This window comes from Ovis canadensis, chromosome 11 (assembly GCF_042477335.2).
Source record: "Ovis canadensis isolate MfBH-ARS-UI-01 breed Bighorn chromosome 11, ARS-UI_OviCan_v2, whole genome shotgun sequence".
Taxonomy (NCBI): domain Eukaryota; kingdom Metazoa; phylum Chordata; class Mammalia; order Artiodactyla; family Bovidae; genus Ovis; species Ovis canadensis.
The window spans coordinates 59,286,761-59,306,583 of record NC_091255.1 but is presented as its reverse complement, the minus strand read 5'-3'; the positions used below and the strand labels follow the sequence as shown (position 1 = coordinate 59,306,583).

The following is a 19,823-nucleotide window of genomic DNA, read 5'->3' as shown; positions in this document are numbered from 1 at the left end:
CCAGGCTCCCAGATAAAGAATCCCAGGAGAGGGGAGGCGGCCCCCTGACTGGAGAGCCCACTAGCCAGGCCTGGGGCTCATGAAGTTAACGACTGGCCGGCACCAGATCTCTGGGTGTGCCTTCACTTAGCAGAAGGGACAGCTGGCTACCTTGGGCAAAGTGTTGGCTGCGGATCTGCTGCCGTTTCCTAGGGGCAGGGAGTGGTCCAGGCTCAGGAACACCCCTCAGCCCAGGCCTGTGTGGTCACACCCCACCTCCCGCCCTATGGGTGACCTTTAAAGGCCGCTTATCCTCTGAGCTCCTTCATCTTTTTCCAGGGCAGGTAGGGTGATGACATGGGCTCCCTTCACCCCACCCAAGGAGCGGTCACTTTGTTCATGGTAGTATTTGCTAAAGGTGTGTCTACCTGTGGGACCATCAAGCCCAACTTCCTCCCGCATTGCTTAAAACAGACAGGATGCTGCCATGGTGCCCCCACCTGACCTCACAGTCCTGTCTGAAGGCGCTGAAGATCCTCAGCCTCCCCTTCTCAGGCAGCCCCCTGGCCCAGGCCTCTGGACCCTTCCAGCGCCCCCTGACCTGCTCTAGCCTGTGGTAGCTCTAAGGTGTCTCAGACCTGGAAATAGGTTGGGTGTGCCACGGGGGATCACCCTGGGTCCCTGAAGCCCACTTAGCCCTTAGGCCTGGTGTTGGGAGGTGGGTCTGCTGGGCATCCTGAGTTGCCCTGCTGGCACCCACAGAAGAACTTAGAAGATCCCTTCAGAGCCTGGTAGGAGTTGGCCTTCATGCAGGCTCATGAGATGATCACAGAGGACACGGCAGTGGCAGAACGAGAGCTAGCCATGTGCCTCTCACCCCATAGACACCCGCCACGTCCTCCTCCCTGCCGATTCCAGGGACGTATGCCAGGCCACCCACAGGGCTGCATCCTCCCTGCCCGGAAACCAAGAAAGTGTAAACGCTGCAGCACAGACACCAGATCCCTGAACAGGGATCCCTGGCTGCCAGGCCAAGCTGTTGGCCCAAAGTCCCCATCCCTTCAGATTTATGCACAAGTGTTTGGGATCCTTTTGAAAATTTGGGATCTTTTTGAGTTCCTAGACCTATAGTTTGCAAAATCCACCTTTTTCTAAAAAGGGTGCCCCACTCTTGGGGCATTCCTGTTGTTCCCAGGATTTCTCCTATACTTCAACTGCCTTTTCAGCACACCTCTACCACTGGCCCCATCCCAGGCTCCTTGGCAATTCTGGGCTGGAAATCTCTGTAGCCAGCTGTTCACCCTCCCAACTGATGACAGAGGGCAGAGGCCTCCTTTGGTTCTAGAAGGCAGTTTCCTTAGTTTCCAGGAGGCCGCTTTAGGCAAATAGGGTTTGCTCTGGCAACTTTTGCCTCCGACAGAGAATCCCTGTTTGCTTAGGCTGGGCTGGACTTGTGATTCCTGGTGCCCCGTGGGTCCAGGGACCAAGATTTGCTTCCCTGGTGCCCCTCACCCTTCTCCCTTGGGCTGGGGGCTGCAGTGGCTAAGCTGGGACAGCAGGACATGGGGCCTTTACTAGTGCAGGGGTCTCTGGCTCTGCCTCCCCTGAGATCCATGGGGCCCTGTCCAAAAGCGGCCCTGGGGACCCAGATTTCTCTGCCCCGCAGGCGCGCCTTCTGGCTAGCAGCGCACGTGCGCTTCCAGTTTGCTGGGAGGTGCGCGGCTCCGGCTAGGCCGGGACAGTTTGTTGACTACCGCCTCCCAGGAGCCCGAGCCCTCACGCCCAGAATCCCCATCCTGTGCCGCCTCAGGGTAGCTGCCTGGGGGCTGTCTGGTCAGAGCTGGCCTAAGGCTGGGCGTTCGGGAGAGATGGGTAGGCGGGGCGGCTAGTCTCCGAATTGCCTGTAATCCGCAGGTTGTGATCCGTGGAGGTTTTCCGCTGCCCCTAGCAGCTGTACGTATCCGGGGCCTGCGCCGCGGGGCTAGGCAACCAGGGGCAAGTTCCGGGCCGCGGCAGCGGCAGGGCGCTTATGGGAGGCAGGCCTCTAGGAGGGGTGGGGGCTGGCCGAGCGCCCGAGCTACTCGGGCCGTGACCTTTGCAGACGTGCCTTAGGCGCCGGGGCCGCCCCGTGGGCTGGCCGGCGCAGCATAGGGGAGGCCGCAGGTCCCTGAGAGGAACGAGGAAGGTCTACCTAGCAGGCTTCCTGCGGTCCGGCCAGTGAGGGGGTCCCACTGAGCCGCCTCCACTGGAGCGGCTCGCTGGAGCCCACAGCGTTAGCCTACCGAGCCGCGGGCGCTTTAAGGCTCGGGACCCACCCTCGGGCTTGGGGGCGGGGTCTCTGAGACCCCGCCCGTTAGCTCCCGCCCCCGGGCCGCGCGGGTGCATTGGTTGTCTGCAGCGAAGGCGTCCGGCGAACCTTTGAACGCGCGGCGGGCGGCTACGAGGACCGGGCCGGGTCGGGCAGGGGAGGGGCTGGAGCTGGGCCGGGCCGGCGTCTGGGTTTCACAGGCCGGGTCGGGGCTGGTAACCTGCGCTCCTTGGCGGCGGCGGCGCCCGGGCCATGGCGGATGAGGTGCGCGTGTCGCGCTGGTACTTCGGTGGGCTGGCGTCATGCGGGGCCGCCTGCTGCACGCACCCGCTGGACCTGCTCAAGGTGAGCACGGCTGTGGGGAGGGCCTCGGGCCGGGCTGTCGCCCCCGCCCGGAGGCTCTGCGTGGAACGGGCGGCAGAGGTGCCCCTTGGCCCCCGCTCTGCTACCTGTGTGACCTTGGGCTGGTCTCCCTCCCAGCTCTCCTGAGGGTGCTTCTCAGTAAGCGCAGCTGTCGGCATCCCAGCAGGACCACGCGCTCCCTCTGCCTAGTGGGTGCCCACCAAACACACCAGTAGACGGAGGAGGGATGTGGCCTGCGCTTCTGCTTTGGGCTGCTTCCTCCTGGGAGGTGGGTGAGCATCTGGAAGCCATGGTCCCAGCCTGCGTGCAGGTCCTGCCCAGTGAGGGTGATTGTTTCTTCCATCGAGAAGCAATCACACTTTCTACATTTTTTTGGAAAAAAAAAAAATTTGCCTATGGGGCAGAATAAGACAGAGTTTCCCTTGTCTCTGAGGCAGACCAGTTTTTTGCTCCTTACTCACCACAAACAACAAAGAAAGGCCAGAAACTCAAAGCATATTTTGGCAAGTGGGCCCTGGGCCACAGTACGTGGGCTGTGGTCTTACAGAGGCTGTTGGCAAGAGCGGTCATTTGGCCATCCCCTTCCTTATTCCCACCCAGAGCAGCCTGAAACCCACGCTGGCCCCCTTGGAGGGATTGGCACCTGGGTCTTGGGCTGATCCAACTATCCCTAAAGCTTTGGCCTGGCCACCAGGAAAGGCAGGATTAGTAGACGTTGGGGGTGGGGCTGAAACTGGCAGCCCCTCCAGCATTTCAGAGACCTGGGAGGGTCCTCTGTGGCTCCTGGTAGCCGCCAGGGCCTGTGACGTGGCCTGGCCAAGCAGGGCCAGGTATTAGGTGCTTTGGGCTTGTAGGAAGAGGAAACCTTTCTCATGGGCACTTTGTTTTACTTTCTGCCCATGCAGGTCCCTGTGTCCTCCTCCCCCTCCCCCATCACAGGCCCTGGAGGGTCGGACTGGAGAAACAGCTTTCAAGGACTCTTGGAGCCTTCCCTGGCCCCAGGCCAGCCTTTTCCCTTGTTCAAGGCTCCTTTGGGCGTCACTGCCCCTTGCCCTACCCCCAGGTGTTATTTTCTGCTGCACACTTAGCGTGGGGGTGGGAGTCTGGGAGGTGGCTGGCCACAGGAATGTGGCCGCCCTCTGGCCCAGGGAGCACATGGCCTTGGGCTGGGCTGCAGCAGGCAGTGTGGGCAGCCATAGAGGCCTCCTCTCGGCATTGTCTTTGGGAAAAAAAGTATCTTAAAGCTCCTTGATCTCTGCCTTTGCCCCACATCTTGGCTGAACCCTCACAATGGCTTACCTGCATGGGGTGCTGCTGTGTGGCCACCCTGCCCCCAGGCCCTAGGTTCCCGGCTCACAGCCAAGAGAGACTAAGGCAGCAGAGCCAGTACCTTGCCCCCGCGTGTCCGGGCAGGACGTGTAGAGCCTGAGAGTGTGCTTCAGGAAGGGACTCCGAAGTGCCCCTCCCCCTGGGTGCCCCACGGAGCTCCACCCACCTCTCCCGAGCCTCCCCTGTTTCCTCAGGACATCTCTGAGTCCCCTAATTCTGTTCTCTTGGGAGGCTACCAAGTGGGGCTCTGGAGTCTCCCGGTGTCCTCATCTAAAGGATGGGGCTGATGACTCCGCTCCAAGGCAGCTGGAATTGCGCTCCCATATTGGCTGGCGTTGTCTCCTGTGAGGTGATGGCGTGGAACAGAGCTTGGCACCAGACGTCCCAGCTGGTGCCTTCAGTTCAGTTCAGTCGCTCAGTCCTGTCTGACTCTGCGACCCCATGAATCGCAGCACACCAGTCCTCCCTGTCCATCACCAACTCCTGGAGTTCACCCAGACTCACTTCCATCGAGTCAGTGATACCATCCAGCCATCTCATCCTCTGTCGTCCCTTTCTCTTCCTGCCCCCAATCCCTCCCAGCTCAGTTTCCTGTCTCAATACAGGCGCTGGTAGCACTTGTGGCAAAGGGCTTTAGAGCAGAGCTGGCCAGGGCGGGCTCGAGGTGGGGTGTGGCTCTGAGTGGTGGGACCCTCCCCCACAGGTGCACCTGCAGACGCAGCAGGAGGTAAAGATGCGCATGACGGGCATGGCGCTGCAGGTGGTGCGCTCTGATGGCGTCCTGGCGCTCTACAACGGGCTGAGCGCCTCCCTGTGCAGACAGGTACCTCTGGGGGGCCCCATCTCCCAGGGTAGTGGGTGGATGGAGACTCCTGGCCAGCGATCCCTTCCTTAGGACTGATCCCAGAGCCCACTCTCAGCCCACGGAGGCGGAGGGGTCGCTGGCTTCCCTCCTGCCCACCATAGATGCCCTTTGGGCCTGGAAGTTACTCTCTCATTCTCAAGACTTCTTACAAGGACAGAACTACAAGGCCTGGGGGACCAGCAGCCCCCCGGGGTGGGCGCAAGGCATGGCTTCTGCCTTGCACAGAGTCAGCCCAGCTGGCACAGCTGGCCCGAGACCTCCACCTACAGATGGGGAAACTGAGGCTTGCAGGGACATGATAGGGGATGAGGAGGGTGGGGCCTGGACTCAGTCAGCCCTAGGTTTTTTAAATGGCTCAGCTGCTTGCTGGCTGTGTGGCCTCTGGAAGGTTCCTGGGTGTCCCTGTGGCCCACATGGTGAGGTCCGTACACCGGAGGGCCAAGGATGTGGGAGTGCCCAGCACCATCCTTCCTCCTGCACCCTCTGAGCTGGGCCCCTTCTCCCCAGATGACCTACTCCCTGACTCGGTTTGCCATCTACGAGACCGTGCGGGACCAGGTGACCAAAGGCAGTGAAGGCCCCCTGCCCTTCTACAAGAAGGTCTTGCTGGGCTCCATCAGCGGTGAGCAGCCAGGAGGGAGGGGGTGGTGCAGGTGAGGCAGGAGGCATTGTCAGTGGTCATGTGTTGGCTGTTGTGCCAGGTTGCATCGGCGGCTTTGTGGGGACCCCTGCGGACATGGTCAACGTCAGGTCAGTGCGGCCCTGAGGCCCGGGTTTTGCTGTCCCCCAGCGGGGCCAGGTTGGCTCACTAGGGTCTCAGTGTGTTCCGCGTAAAACGTGTCACTCAGATCTTGGGGTCTGGGGCGCAGGAGGGTGGTGCTGAGCCTGTGATGGGGCAGCCCTGGGTAGGGCCAGCTGCTCACTCCCACTGGGGTCTGTGGGGTGTCTGGCCCTGCCCTCTTGAACTCTCTGCTTGTTTTCAGGATGCAGAATGACATGAAGCTGCCCCAGAATCAGCGCCGAAAGTGAGTCACCCGGTGTGCCCATGGGTTTGGGGACCAGGGCTGAGAAGACCTCTGAGCAGCTCTGCGGGACCCAGTGGGGAGTCCTATGGGCCACCACACCTGTGGGGTCACATGGAGCAATGGGGCAGCTGGTGGATGTTGGAAGCATACATTGTGAGGGGCCTTCCAGCATCTCTGGGTCCTACCCCTGTGGGAGGACCCAGGGTTGGGGCCAGACTGGGAGGTGCGGGGGCTGGTCACTCTCTGCTCCCTCTTATACTTGCACATGCTTCACGGAGGGTAAGTTAGAAGCTTATGTGGTCTTCAAAAGGGTTTGGGAGCTGGGAGGTTGTTTCTGTGATAAAAACATCATTGTGTGAGATCTGAGACACCGTGGGTTCTGAGACCCTGTTTATGGACAGATACCGTAGTTAAACCCTGGGCGCCAGCATCAGCCAATTCAGGGAGAAGTGTGGGCCCAGACGATCCCGCTGTCCACTCTCTGGCCGGAGCATAGGCCGTGGGGAGGGCAGACTGAGTAGGTCGGGAAGGGGACCTGGCAGGGCGTCCCTTCCTCCCGCCCTCAGGAACAGCCTGCAGGCGTGACCAGCCTCGGAGCTGGCAGCCCCCCAGTGAGGGGGTTTTCCTGTGGAACCCAGGGGATCTTTAGGCCCTGAGGTCCCCTGAGCAGTGAGACCACTCTGAGCTCTCAGAAAAGGCTGATGTCCTCTGGCCCTGTGATGCTTTGGGTTCCTCCTGGCCTGTGATGGGGGCATGGCTCTTCGTGGGGAGGACCTTCCTGTGGGAGCCTGTGGTCAGAGCTTCACTCTCTGTCCCCCGACAGCTATGCCCACGCCCTGGATGGCCTGTACCGTGTGGCCCGAGAAGGTAAGACAGGAGGTGGGGGCCTGGGACAGCCTCCAGGCCTTGGGGGATGGCTGGGGAGGTGCTTCGGGCTGGGCACCCAACCTCTCCTCTTCCCCCGACAGAGGGTCTCAAGAAGCTGTTCTCAGGCGCCACCATGGCATCCAGTCGAGGGATGTTGGTCACCGTGGGCCAGGTAGAACTTCGGCTTGGGGCGGCATTCTCAGGCAGCATCTGGGGGTCAGGGGCCCGGAAGGCAGCGGGCACTAACACACGTGGGGCTGCAGATGTGGGCTCAGGCGGGTCTGGGCCTGGTCTGTCCGCCCCTGTATGGTGTCTGTAGATGACCCACAGAGCCGGTACTTGGTCCGTCCAGTTGGTGTCGTTGCGGGCCCCACTGCTTTCCCCTGAGCTGTCCCTTGTGTCCTGACCGTCCCCGCTTCCTGACAGCTGTCCTGCTACGATCAAGCCAAGCAGCTGGTCCTCAGCACAGGCTACTTGTCCGACGGCATCTTCACGCACTTTATCGCCAGCTTCATTGCGGTGAGTAGTTGGGGGGTCCCTGACCAGCCTTGACAGCTGGGGGCGCCTGGGCAGAGCAAGAGCTCAGAAGGGTGGGAGGCTTTGGTGAGGGTGGTAGCTGCCCCTCTTGGGCTCTGCATTAGTGGGAGGAGCCCATGGATCCCCAGAGCCCAGGCTGGGACTGTTCATGTTGTCCCCATGGCCCTGGGGACACCTCCTGGGAGTCCAGACAGGCCTGCGGAGGGGAGGTAAGGGGTGCCCTCCTGCCCTCCTGGCAGATCCATTGGTGACAACTTGCCCTCCAGGGTGGATGTGCCACATTCCTGTGCCAGCCCCTGGATGTGCTGAAGACCCGGCTGATGAATGCCAAGGGCGAGTATCGGGTGAGTGGGCTTCCCGCCCTGCTGCTGGCAGGTGAGCCTGTGTCCCTGGGCCGGGGTACAGACGAGGCTGTGTCCCTCCCAGCTGCCATCAGGCCTGCAGCCGCCTGGGCCCCAAGTGTATTTTTAAGTCAGGTTCTTTGACATGGTAACAGAGGCAGCCTGGTCATAGCAGGGTGGCGGGTCCAGCGCCTGGGGCCAAGCACCTGTCCAGGGCTCCCTCCATTACGCATGGTATCTTCTGTGTCTGTGGCAGCCGGCCAAGAACTGTGGGTTCCTGGCGGGTCAGCCTGGCCGTGGTGTGCTTTTAAATTCTAGTTCTGCCTGGCTAACGGGCGAGGGCAGCCCTTGACCTTTGTGCCCACCAGCCCTACTCCCCGTGTTTACGTTTGAACTTTCAGGTCTGCTGCTCTGCACACTTACGCCCACTATCAGTGTGAGCAGCTACTGGCACTGGTGGCGGGGGAGGGGGTGATGAGGTGCTGGGGGTTCCTGCCTTTCGAGGAGCAGCTTTCCGTTTTATTTCATTATTTGGTGTTTTTTTGCAGGGTGTTCTGCACTGCGCCATGGAGACAGCGAAGCTGGGGCCGCTGGCCTTTTACAAGGTTTGGGGCCGGGGGGCAGGGTAGGGGGTGTAGGGTGGGGGGCTCTCCCTCCAGAGCTGTCGTCATGCTCCCCTCCTTTCTCCCGCAGGGCCTCGTGCCTGCTGGCATCCGCCTCATGCCACACACTGTGCTCACGTTCGTGTTTCTGGAACAGCTTCGCAAGCACTTTGGCATCAAAGTGCCGTCCTGATGTGGCGGTGGGAGCAGCTGGGTCATGCCCAGCCCCCTGCGCCAGTTTATTCCAGAGTCCCAGAGGGTTGGCAGCTGAGCACTGCCCTGAGCCCAGCACTTGCCCACTGTGCTCCGGCCCCCTCCTCCCTGGCCCAGGACCCCCACCCCAGCCTGCCTGGCCAGCCCAGTGACCGTTGTCCCCTCCCAAGCTGCTGGCTTCACCTCCACCTCCCGCTGCCACCACTGACTCTCCCTGCCTGGTGTCCAGCGGCGCCCTGTGCACAGCAGTAACTCTCTTGGAGGGTGTAGGCCCCGGGTTGGGTGTTCTCTCCCCAGGTAGGCAGTTAACCCTGGAGCTGGGAGGGGTGGGCTGGGCAGACTTTTAGGGGCTGGGGTCTCCAGCCCCTGAAGTCTCTTCCTTTCATGAAGCCCAGGACCCCCAGGAGCTCCCACTGAGGACCCGGGTGGTGGAGTAGGGGGTGTGAACCCCCAGCACCACCCATTGAATGGTGTGTACACTTGCACTTTCATCCCAGCAGAGGGACCATAGCTTTCATGATGTTCTTTAAGGCAGCTGCGCCCCACAGCTGCCAGGTCAGGGCAGAATGAGTACCCAGGAGGAAGGGCCTGCGTGTGACCCTCAGGCACCCCACCCACCCCTCCTAGTCCAGCCCACCCCCACTGGCTTTAACAAGTGAAACTCGCTCAGTCATGTCCGACTCTTTGCGAGCCCATGGATGTCCAGTCCATGGAATTCTCCAGGCCAGAATGCTGGAGTGGATAACCATTCCCTTCGCCAGGGGATCTTCCCAACCCAGGGACTGAACCCAGGTCTCCTGCATTGCAGGCGTATTCTTTACCAGCTGAGCTACCAGGGAAGCCCAGCTCTAAACAGTTAGTTTCACCAAAACCTTTCAGCGCCAGGAGGAGGCTGCTGTCTTTGGGGCTGTGCAGTGACCCCTCCTGGCTCCCTGAGCAGGAGTGGCATGTCCATGGGGGCTGACTGCACCGCAGTCACCTGCAAGGTCTCCAGGAGCCGGTCAGCCAAAATGCCCAAAGCAGCCTGCAAAGGAGGCTGGGGGCTGCATCTGTCGGCCTCCCCCAGTCACATGGGCACTGTGCCACTGCCCCACACCACCAGCAAGTGGCCAGCAGTCCCACATTGCCCTGCAGGGATGTTAATAAAGGACGGTGAAGTGCTGAGTCTGGTTCTGCATCCAGGGCCCTAACCAGTCTGCCTCGCAGTCAGGGCCTATGAGATCCTCCTTAGCACCTTTCGAAAAGAGCTCTAGGGTTTATCGAGGGGCAGGGGCCAAAGCAGGGGAGAAGCCACCGCTCTGACTGGATGCACTGGGATGGCCTGTGGGCAGAGGGCTGGGGGAAGAGCAGGGTATGGGGCTGGTTGAGGGACTCAGTGTTGCGGTCCCGGATCCAAGTCACTGGACACCCCCACCCAGGGCTGCCCCTTCCCAGCAGGCACCTGCCACTACAAGCCCCTCGAGACAGTTCCTGTGGTAGGGGCAGGGGGTCGGTGCTGCAGCCTGGTCTCCCTGGAGATGCCCCTTGAGTCAGAGCCCTGGCCTTTTGGATACTCACCTATCATCCAGCAAACACAGACTGGACTGGCATACCCAGGTTCTGTGGGCTACAGACCCTCAGGCTGGGGCAGGAGCTGGTGTAAACACCACCTGTGACCGTTTGCTGTCCCAGGACAGGTGGGAGCCACCCTGGGGCTCCTGTTGCCCTAGTCGGGAATGAACAGAAACGCCCCAGACGGTTCAGACATCAGTGCCTCTGACCCCGTGCCATGAAGCAAGGAGGAGCGTTTCAAGCAGATAAAAAATTTTAAGTCATGGTTATGGTTGCATAGCTCTGTAACCTGAAAATTACTGTATTACAACAAAGCTGTTACTTAAACAACAAACCACCCACATGCCCACCCGAGCCTCAGCAGTGAGTTTTCACCAGGCCTGTGTTCTCCAAGCCCTACAGACCCTTTCCCACCACTGGATTATTTGGAAGCAAATCCCAGATGTCCTGTCGTTTATACTTACCAAGTCTCTGAAAACGGTCTTTAAAAAATTCGAACATAACTGCAATAATAATTCACTGTACATATAATGGCCCATGTTACCATCATCAAATTTCCGGGGTTACCACGTGCATGTCATTAAGTAGTTGGTTTTGTTTGAATCAAGTCCAGCTGAGGTCTACTCACGTCTCTATGGTGCATGTCCCCTCCTCGTCCTCTCCGCGAGAGAAGCCAGGTCCTGGATCCAGCTGCTTCTCCCGTCTGATTTGGCCCCTCCCTCTGTGAATTTCCTAAAACTGGCAGAGAGACCTGGATTAGAGTCACATTTCTGGGTGATGGTGCTGGGTGTAGGGTGCAGTTTCCACTGCAGTGTTGGGCACAAAGCAGCCATGGGTCTGGAAGCACACCTGGCTGTGGACCAGACTTCCTGAGCCCTGGGCGGGCAGGCAGGCGGGCGGGCGTGGAGCACCCAGAGCCTCACAGAATGTCCAGTCTGGTGCCCCAGCACCCAAGCTGGAGTCCCACTGAGGTGGTTGGAACCCAGAGTCCAGGAAGTGAAGCGGGCGGGGCGGAGGCACATGACTGGTTGTGGGGCAGGCTGCCACTTTTCTCAGACCCCTGGCAAGTTGAAAACAGCAAATCTCAGAAACAGCCACACAGGGCCACATTCTCTGCCCTTAAAGCTGCTTTGATTGGAAGCATTGGGATCCTCTTTACTTGCCTGCAAGAGTGCCCAGGCAGCCTGAGAAGATGGCATTTCACCAGCCTCTTCCCAGCCCAGCCAGCTTACGTGGCGCTTCCTGGACCAGTGTCAGGGGACGAAGGGCCCCATGTGGTTTGGGGAGGGCGGGGTGCAAAGGATAGTGAAGGGATGCAGTATTTACTGGTGGGCCATGGGAGTGGGCACAGTACCTGCCTACCCACCCTGCAGGGGCCCAGCTTCCTGGATGGGAGCAAGGGGAAAAACGAGGCAGGCAGAGGAAAGCAGGAAAAGGGGCAAGTCAGAAATGAGGCCCTTCCCTAGGGAGTTCTCCACCTGTGTTGGCTCAGAACCAGCCTGAGAAGGCGAGCAAAATAGAGGAGCAGCCCCACCTGTGGGTCACCTGACTCCAGGTAAGGAAGTGATGGATTTCACGCTGGCAGGGAAGCAAGCTCAGCATTTCATGATTCAATCTCCACCTTTCTTCCTTAAAGACAATAGTTCACAAAAAGTTACACACCAGGAGTCCATTGTCAAGAAGTCTGAGCAAGGGTGCCAAGACAAGGCAGCAGGGAAAGACACCTTTTCAGCAACTGGACAACCACACGAAGAGTGAGCGTGGGCCCTCCCACACACAGGCAAACGTTCCTCAAAATGGACCACAGAGCTGAAACTATAAAATGGGTAGAAATGGATAAAAACCACGGAAAATGAGAACAAGCAGAGCTGTGTGCTCGGCTTGCTCTAGCGGGGAGGCAGCCCCCTCACTTGCATGTTGGCAGAGCCTCAAAGACAGGCAGAGGAGAGGGTGGCTTCATCACGAGAGGGGGGCTCAGGTGCACCCCAAGTGGGAGCTGTGGGCGTGGGGAAGCTGTGGGGGGCCGACGAGGTGCTGCAACCCCTGTGGTTCGTTAGGGGAGCATACTTGGCTGTCTCTGGTTGGTGCTGAGTTGGAAGCAGAGGCAGAAATTAGGGAAGCTGGCAGTTATTGGCCAAGTTTGGGCCTATTGCTACAGGGGCTTAGAAACACTTGGCCACGAAAAAACTTGCACAGGAATCTTCAGGGCAGCATTTTACTCATTACAACGAAAAGGTGGAAACAACCCAAATGCCCATCACCTGATGAGCAGATAAGTCAAATGTGGTATATCTGTATAATGCAATACTATTTGGCCATAAGAGGGAGTGAAACACTGCCCCGCTGCAACATAGGTGAAACCTGAAAACACGCTGAGCGGAAGAAGTCAGTCACTAAAGACAACGTATTATGTGATTCTGGCTACAGTCCATGGGGTTGCAGAGTAAGACGCCACCGAGCTTCACTTTTTCATTTGTATGCAGGGTTTAGAACAGGGCGAGAAGTATTGGGTTGGCCAAAAAGTTCATTCAGGTTTTCCCACTTGATCTTATGAGAAACTCAGAATGAACTTTCTGGCCAACCCAATAGATCAGTGGTTGCCAGGAGGTGGGGGTGGCATGGGGTGTAGTGGGGTGGGGAAATTGGGAGTGACTTCAGACGGAGACAGATTTTTTTCTGGAGTTATGGAAATGTTTCAGATGTAGGAGTATAGGATGGTTGCACAATTCTATGAATAATACTAAAATTCATTGACTTGTACACTTTACCTTTTAAAATATTTATTTAGCTGCACTGGGTCTTAATTTTGGCATGTGGGATCTAGTTCCCTGAACAGAGATCGAACCTGCACACCCCTGCATTGGGAGCACGGAGTCTTAGCCACTGGACCACTAAGGAAGTCCCCTGAATTGTACACTTTTAATGGAGGGATTGTATGGTATGTGGTGACTAAAATTTTCTCTCCTTGACTAAACTCTACCCAGGCTTGTCTCAAAGCCTTCTTCTGCATCAGGCCTAGAAAGACTCGGCTTCTGACAGCTCAAACGGCATCCCTGGGGCAACCCCAGTCCTGTTTAGAGCGCCCACCTGAGGCTGGACATCTCAGGCCTCTGTGAGAACCCAGAGGCTCATTTCAGACAAGTGCTGTTAAGGAACTAGATGGGGTCTCCCAGCCTCCTGCTTGCTTTATTAACTGTCTGCTGCCTGACTCTATTGCCTGAGCTCTTAGCCCTCCCGATTCCCATATTCTCACTTTAAAATGCCAGTCACCTCCGCACAAGTTGAAATTGAGTTTGGTTCATGCTGGAATTGCCCCTCTGGGAGCATAGTGCTGATTAGAACCCGTCCTTTGCACTTCGGCATCTGGCTGTGTTGATCTCTGTGGTCTCTCTGTTGACACGCCAGACTGTGTCTCAGTGAGGCCCTCTAGTGCTCCGTCCAGCAGGCTCCATCCCTGGGTCAGGAAGATCCCCTGGAGGAGGGCATACATGGAAATGCCAGTCTTCCAGTATTCTTGCCTGAAGAATCCTATGGACAGAGGAGCCTGGTGGGCTACAGTCCATGGGGTCGCAAAAAGTCAGACAACTGAAGTGACTTAACATGCACTCATGCAAGGAACATATTAAATGAGGAATGCTGTGCGGTGCCTGTAGAGGCAGCAGTCAGAGAGCCACACTGATGTGATGGACTCTGGGGACTCGAGGGTATCTTTGTGATGTATACACTCCTAAGGACCTATCCTGCTCCAGCCCTGTTGATCCAGCCCTTGGTGGAATTCTGGATCCTGGAATGAGGCTGCTGGCATTGGGGACAGCTGGAGATGAGGTGCAAATCTTGCAATCAGCCTAAAAGAGCACAGAGGGCTGGATGGGGCAGGTAGGAGTGGTGGCCTGGGAAGGGAGCTGACCTCCACCAGCTGACCCGGGGACAAGGCTGGGCTGTCCACGTCTCTCCTGCCTCAATCCCTTGTTACTGAAACTGGTCATTCTGCATGTTTACAAATAGTTTTTTCAAGAAACCCATGCACCACAATACAAATTTGCACACCCAGCAGGGTTTTCAGGGGACGGATTACTTCCTTCCCACCAACCCCGGACCCTGACCCCTTCCTAGAACAACCACAGCCACTAGGTCTTTGGGTATTTTCCCTACTTTGCTTGAATTTAACAGGGAAAAAAAGAAAAACAGAAGTGAGGGGGCGGGAAATGCCAGTCTTCAGAAAGTATTTATTTTCCACCAGAGATACTAGTTCCCCAAAGAGGATGGAAACACCAGAAATTGGAGTCACGTGGTCTTGTTCCCTTCCTACTCCCCTCCTTGTGACACCACCCGCTCCCCACCTCCTAATTGCTGACAAGCTGGAGGGACTGGAAGGCACCCAACATAGCACCCAGGGGCCCAGTACCACCTCTGGGAGGCCAGTCTGAGCTCGGCTCCCACAGCTGCCCTCCCATCCCAGGGGTCGGGCAGCAGCCTGGCTGGACCACCCAACCCGGGAGGTGGAGGGGGGCGGTGTGTATACAGCTTGTCCCCATGGCCACATTGCCAATCCTACTGGTGCTACAAGCCGGGAGTCTGTCCTGAGAGCTCAGACCTATGCTCTGTGGCCAACAGGACCCCTTAGCAGGACCCGTTCTCAGCTGATTGGAGTGGGACCTGCCCTCTCCTTACCCGCACCTGTGACCCTCGAGGACACCTATCCTGTTGGGTCCCACCCTCACAGCCACAGTAACTGGGAAGAAGAACCTTGTATTCTATTACAAGTTAATCGCTAAAGGAATGTTGCCTATAAGCTCAAATTATATGCATTGGCCCAGCTTCCAGGTAATGAGCATTAAGCTAAAATACCTTTGCTTAGTTCACAAGAAATATCCTGACCAGGCCCACCTGTGAATGACTGCAGGGAGAAAGAAATGAACACACCCCCTCCAGAGGCTGATGGGAACCAGGAAATGTTTGACTGTAACTCCCTTCCCATTTAATATAAAAGAAACCTGAATTCTAACTCAGGTAATGGTTCTTTGTGGGGAGGGGTGAATGAGCCTACCATCTAGGCGATTTGCTGGCTTTCCAAATAAAGTCATATTCCTTGCCCCAACAATTTGTCTCTTGATTATTGGCCTGTCAGGAGGCCAGTAGTACGAGCTTAGACTTGGTAACAACACAATAGTTTTACATCATCGAAGTCTAAACACTCAAGGCTGTGTCTTGTATTTTGTCGTGCAGAGGGTTTGCCTCCGTTCCGTTTGTAAAAGCTGAGCCCTGGTCTTGATTCTGCTCCAGGACACCCAGGTCCCCTCACCCTCCCTGGGGGGCCTGGAGGGCCATCCAGTGTCCAGGACCGAGAGGGGCTGTCCTGGCCTCCCGGAGGAGGCTTTTGAAGGCCCTGCCCTCTCCCTGGCCTCTCTAGCAATCTTCTTGCTTGTCTAGACTGCCAGGGTTTCTTTTGTGGGTGGTCTTTCCCAGAAAGGCTGGGTAGGATTGGAGGTCTGGGGTCTGCTCATTACTCCTGAACCACAGCTCAACTTCTGTAAGCTTCCAGATGCCACCTCCCCTGTAAACGCTGACCTGATTCCCCACTCTCTCTGGGTGACAGCCTCATTCTGGGTTGAACCCTAAATAGTTCTTTGGCCTTGAACGTCAGTAACAACCAGGGTCTATTTGCCTCAGGGTCAACTTGGCCAAGTTCCTGGAGCCAGGTGTGCCCTTGGTCTGTAATATCAGCTCCTCCACATCCCCGCCTGGCTTCTGCTGTGCCTTTAAGAACATTCTGCCTCAACTTAGGGTCACCTCTGACCTCTTCTCTGCTCTGTCCGGGTGCTTTTAGTCTGTGACCTGCTGTCACACCCCATGCCCTCCAGCCCTTTGTTCCCTCTGCCACCTCCTCCCCCATGGGTGTGTCCCCTCCTCTTTGAGAGCAGATGGTTAATTGGAGTGATTCCTCTAATCCTCTCTGCTGCCTTTTGCCCCACTGGGTTAACTCCCCAGATTGGGTGTTTGGTGCACCCGACCCAGGCTGCAGACTTTCTTCTTTCCTTTCTTTTTCTGCACCGCCCCTTACCTTTCTTGTTTCTGGCACCCTGTTTGAAGGTCAGTCTGCCCCTTGTCTGGACCCTGCCTTATTTCTGGCCCCCCTGCTCTGATATAGTTCAGTCCCTGGGCTCCTGGATGACTGACCTCCCTCCATCCTGGCCCAGGGGCTCCCAGGGGACCTGCCCCAAGACAGTGGAGCCAAGGGCAGAGCTACCTGGCTGCCCAGTCCCAGGCTGGTGCCCAGGGTGGGGAGTTCCTCGGCAGCCTCATGAAGCAGGGCTGTGGCCACGGACCCCCCTGCCCCAGGGGGTCAGGGCCTGCGACCAGGCACCTACTGCCAGGAGCAGAGGCCTCCTCGCCTTCCGTGAGTCAGTTCCTGCTGGCCCAGGTGTTCCAGCTGCTAGCCCTGGGCCTGCCGTGACACAGCTGAGACCTGGCTCCCACGAAGGAGCCAAGGGAGGCCAGTCACTGACCACGGGGCCTCCCAGTGGCCTCCCTGTGGTTTGGGCCTCTCACAGCACAGCTACTGGGTTCCAGAAGGCCCTTCCCAAGAGCCGATGTTCCAGAAGGCCACCTGAGAGGTCAACAGTTTCACTGTCGTGTGATTCGTCCTAACGTGATGAACCGTGCGCAGTTGCAGCACACAATTTTAGAAGTTTGTGCAGACAACACACCCTGAAACTGTCACCCCAGGCCAGATTGCAAACATTGCCCTCAAATTTTCCTCTGGCCCCTTTTTGCCCTCCCCATCCTCGAACAATCACTGACAGGTTGTAGATGTCTAGAGATTCATTTCATGGATTTCTTATGCACTTCTATACTCTGTACTCTCATATAATGAAAACACATAACATGCTCTCTTTTTGTCAGATTTCCTTGCTCAGCATAACAACTCTGAGATTCATTTAAGTTGCTCAGGACGTTTCACACCAGGGACCATGCCACTGCACGGATGAAGAGACCTTAGTGTGCCTCTCTACTCACCCACTGACGGACAGCAGGGCTGTCTTCAGTTTTGGGATATTACAAACAAAGCAGCCATGAAGATTTTTGCAGTGTTTGTATGGACATGTATGTACTTTCATTCCTCTCAGTAAAAATCACTAAGAAAGTGACAAACTGTTTTCCATAGTGGTTGTACCATTTTCACCCACCAGTAGTAAAGGAATTTCAACTCCCTCCAGTGCTTCGTAGAGTCAGATTATTTTTTTATTTTTCATATTCATTTTGTGAATTCATTTTCATATTGTGGAGTGGGATCTCATTGTAGTTCTAACTTGCATTTTCCTAATGACTAAATATGTGGACCATCTTTCATGGGCTTATTTATTTGTCATCTACGTATTTTCTTTGGTAAGGTGTCTTTTCAACCACTTAGGCCAATTTTTTTTTAAAACAATTAAATTGCTTTCTTATTATTGAGTTTTTAAAAACATAATCTCACCAAGCAATTTCAGTTTTCTTTGTGGGAAGATTTTTATTTTATTTAAGTCTCCACTACCCCCTCCCTTTTTTTAGCCTCTTGGCATGGAGAATATTAGTTCCCTGATCTCGGATCGTACCCTCTAACCTCAGAAGTGAAAGCACAGAGTCCTAACCAGTGGACTGCTAAGGAATTCCCAAGGGAAGATTTTAAACCAACAGTTCCATTTCTAAAAGAGATAGAGGGCTATTCAGGTTACCTTCTTATTTAGTGAGTTTGGCAATTTGTTTCTCAAGGCATTTGTCAAAGGTATTGGCATAGTGTTCATTATATTTCCTTAATATTCTTTTAATCACTAGATTAATTACTAATCATTCATGTTTTCCAAGTTATGCATTTAAGGCTATAAAGTTTTTCCTCTGAGGCTGAATTGGGCTCTATTCCACAACCTTTACACCAATAGTGTTCTCTCATATTTATTATATAAAATTTGTCATCTGCTCTTTTACTCAAAAGTTAGTCATCTGAAGACTCTTATTTTTAAAACTAAGACAAACCCATAATTATAGCTGGCAACATAACCACCCCTCTCTCAGTAGTTGATAGAAATCTAGAAAATCAGTTGGGATGTTAAAGACTTCAATATTATCAACCAACAGAATCTAACTGGCGTTTATCGGACATTCACCCACAAGAGCAAGACACAACACAGAGTTCTAGTTGCCATATGATTGTGGTCACAGCAAGCCATCAGGAATCACCTGAACGCACCTTTTGCTAAAATACCCAGGGAATATATCCCATGGTAGCCAGAAAATAAGCATCAACAGATTTAAAGGACTGAAATCATAGAAGTTGTATCTCTGACCACAGTGGAATCAAACTAGACGTCTTCAACAGAAAGATACCAAGAAAATTCAAACACTTGGGAAAAACACATGTCAAAATCATTAGCAGGTCAAAAAAGGACATCTCAAGGGAAGCTACTAAATAAGTTGAACTGAATAAAAATGAAAATACGACATATAAAAATGTGAAAAATGTCTGGGCAGCAATAAACACGGGGTTTAGAGGGGAACTCATACCATTAAATGCTTATATGAGAAAAGACTATATAAGAATGCATCTTTCAAATGAAAAAAAAAATGTAAGCTTCCACCTTATGAACTAGAAAAAGAAGAGCAAAAATAAATTGAAAGTAAACAGAAATTCTAAAGGCAGAAACCAATTAAGTTGTAAATAGACAAAAAATAGAAAAAAATCAAGGAAACAATGTATTTCTTTGAAAAGATTAATCAAAATGACAAACTCATAGCAAGACTGACAAATGGGGACCTCACTGCAGACCTTGCGGACACCAAACGGGAGGTAAGGGAATCTTACAAACAACTGTAAAGCATAAGGTGATGATTCAGATGAACTGGAACAAGTCCTAGAAAAAGTACAAACCACCACAACTTATCCAGTTTAGAATGGATCTTGGGAATAGCCCCATAACTATTATGGACAGTGAATCCATGATCTCCCAAAGGTTTGGCTCTCCCAAAGGAAGACCCAAACAGCCCAGGTGGTTTCATGGAGAATTCTATCAAACATTTAAAGAAAAAATTTACACAATCTCATCCATAAAACAAGAGAAGGAAATACCTCCCAATTTATTTCGTGAAGTTAGTATTGTCCAGATACCATAACCAAATAAAGACAATACAAAATAAGAAAACGGGAGACAAACTTCTCTTATGATATCATGCAAAAACCTACAGCTAACATTGTATACTTAACAGTGAAAGACTGAATATTTTCCCTGTAAATTAGAATGAGGCAAGGCTGTCCACTCTCACCATCCTTATGCAGTGTAGGATTGGAGGGAGCTTCTAGCCAGTGAACGAAGGCAAGAAAATATAAGGCATTCATACATGAGAAGGAAGAAATAAAACTGCCCCTATTTCAGATGTTACGACTCTCAATGTAGAAAATCCCAAGAACACTACAAAAAAAAAAAAAACCCTCCTAGAGTTAAATTTTCTTTTTGTATAAAAAGAGTTTGGATTTTTTTTAAGAATGCCATATTCCTAGAAGCTAAGACGTGCACTCTCCTAAATAACAGCTGCTAAAGAGATAATCACAATGGAAACTGAAAATTTTTGAATTGCCCAACAATGAAAATATGACATGTAGAAATTTGTAACACTGAAGGGACACTTATAGCCTTAAAAGCATTTATCACAAAACTGAAAGGGTTAAAAAAAGTATCTAAGTATTCAATTTAAGCAATTACAAAAAAGAGCAGAGTAAATCCCAGAGAGCAGAAGGAAGTACCAAAGGTAAGAACAGAAAGGAAAGAAATGTAAATTGACTAACAAAAACTCAGAACTGGTACTTTAGGG

At 54.4% G+C, this 19,823-nt stretch overlaps 1 protein-coding gene across 1 annotated transcript; it reads left to right on the top strand.

The window, feature by feature from the left end:
• Positions 1-1,971: 1,971 nt before the first annotated feature.
• On the top strand, positions 1,972-9,593 carry SLC25A10 (solute carrier family 25 member 10). Its single transcript, XM_069543779.1, has 11 exons — positions 1,972-2,632; positions 4,683-4,802; positions 5,352-5,466; positions 5,546-5,594; positions 5,828-5,869; positions 6,693-6,736; positions 6,838-6,908; positions 7,163-7,255; positions 7,540-7,617; positions 8,163-8,219; positions 8,308-9,593. Exons 1-11 carry the CDS (start codon positions 2,540-2,542, stop codon positions 8,407-8,409), a joined length of 864 nt encoding a protein of 287 aa, XP_069399880.1. The 5' UTR covers positions 1,972-2,539; the 3' UTR covers positions 8,410-9,593.
• The last annotated feature ends 10,230 nt before the right edge of the window (positions 9,594-19,823 follow it).

Excerpts from the sequence above, each read along its gene's own strand:
- SLC25A10 (XM_069543779.1), top strand. The coding sequence starts at position 2,540 with ATGGCGGATGAGGTGCGCGTGTCGCGCTGGTACTTCGGTGGGCTGGCG. Across the intron at positions 6,737-6,837 it reads GTACCGTGTGGCCCGAGAAG|AGGGTCTCAAGAAGCTGTTC; the intron begins GTAAGACAGGAG and ends TTCCCCCGACAG. Across the intron at positions 6,909-7,162 it reads TGTTGGTCACCGTGGGCCAG|CTGTCCTGCTACGATCAAGC; the intron begins GTAGAACTTCGG and ends GCTTCCTGACAG.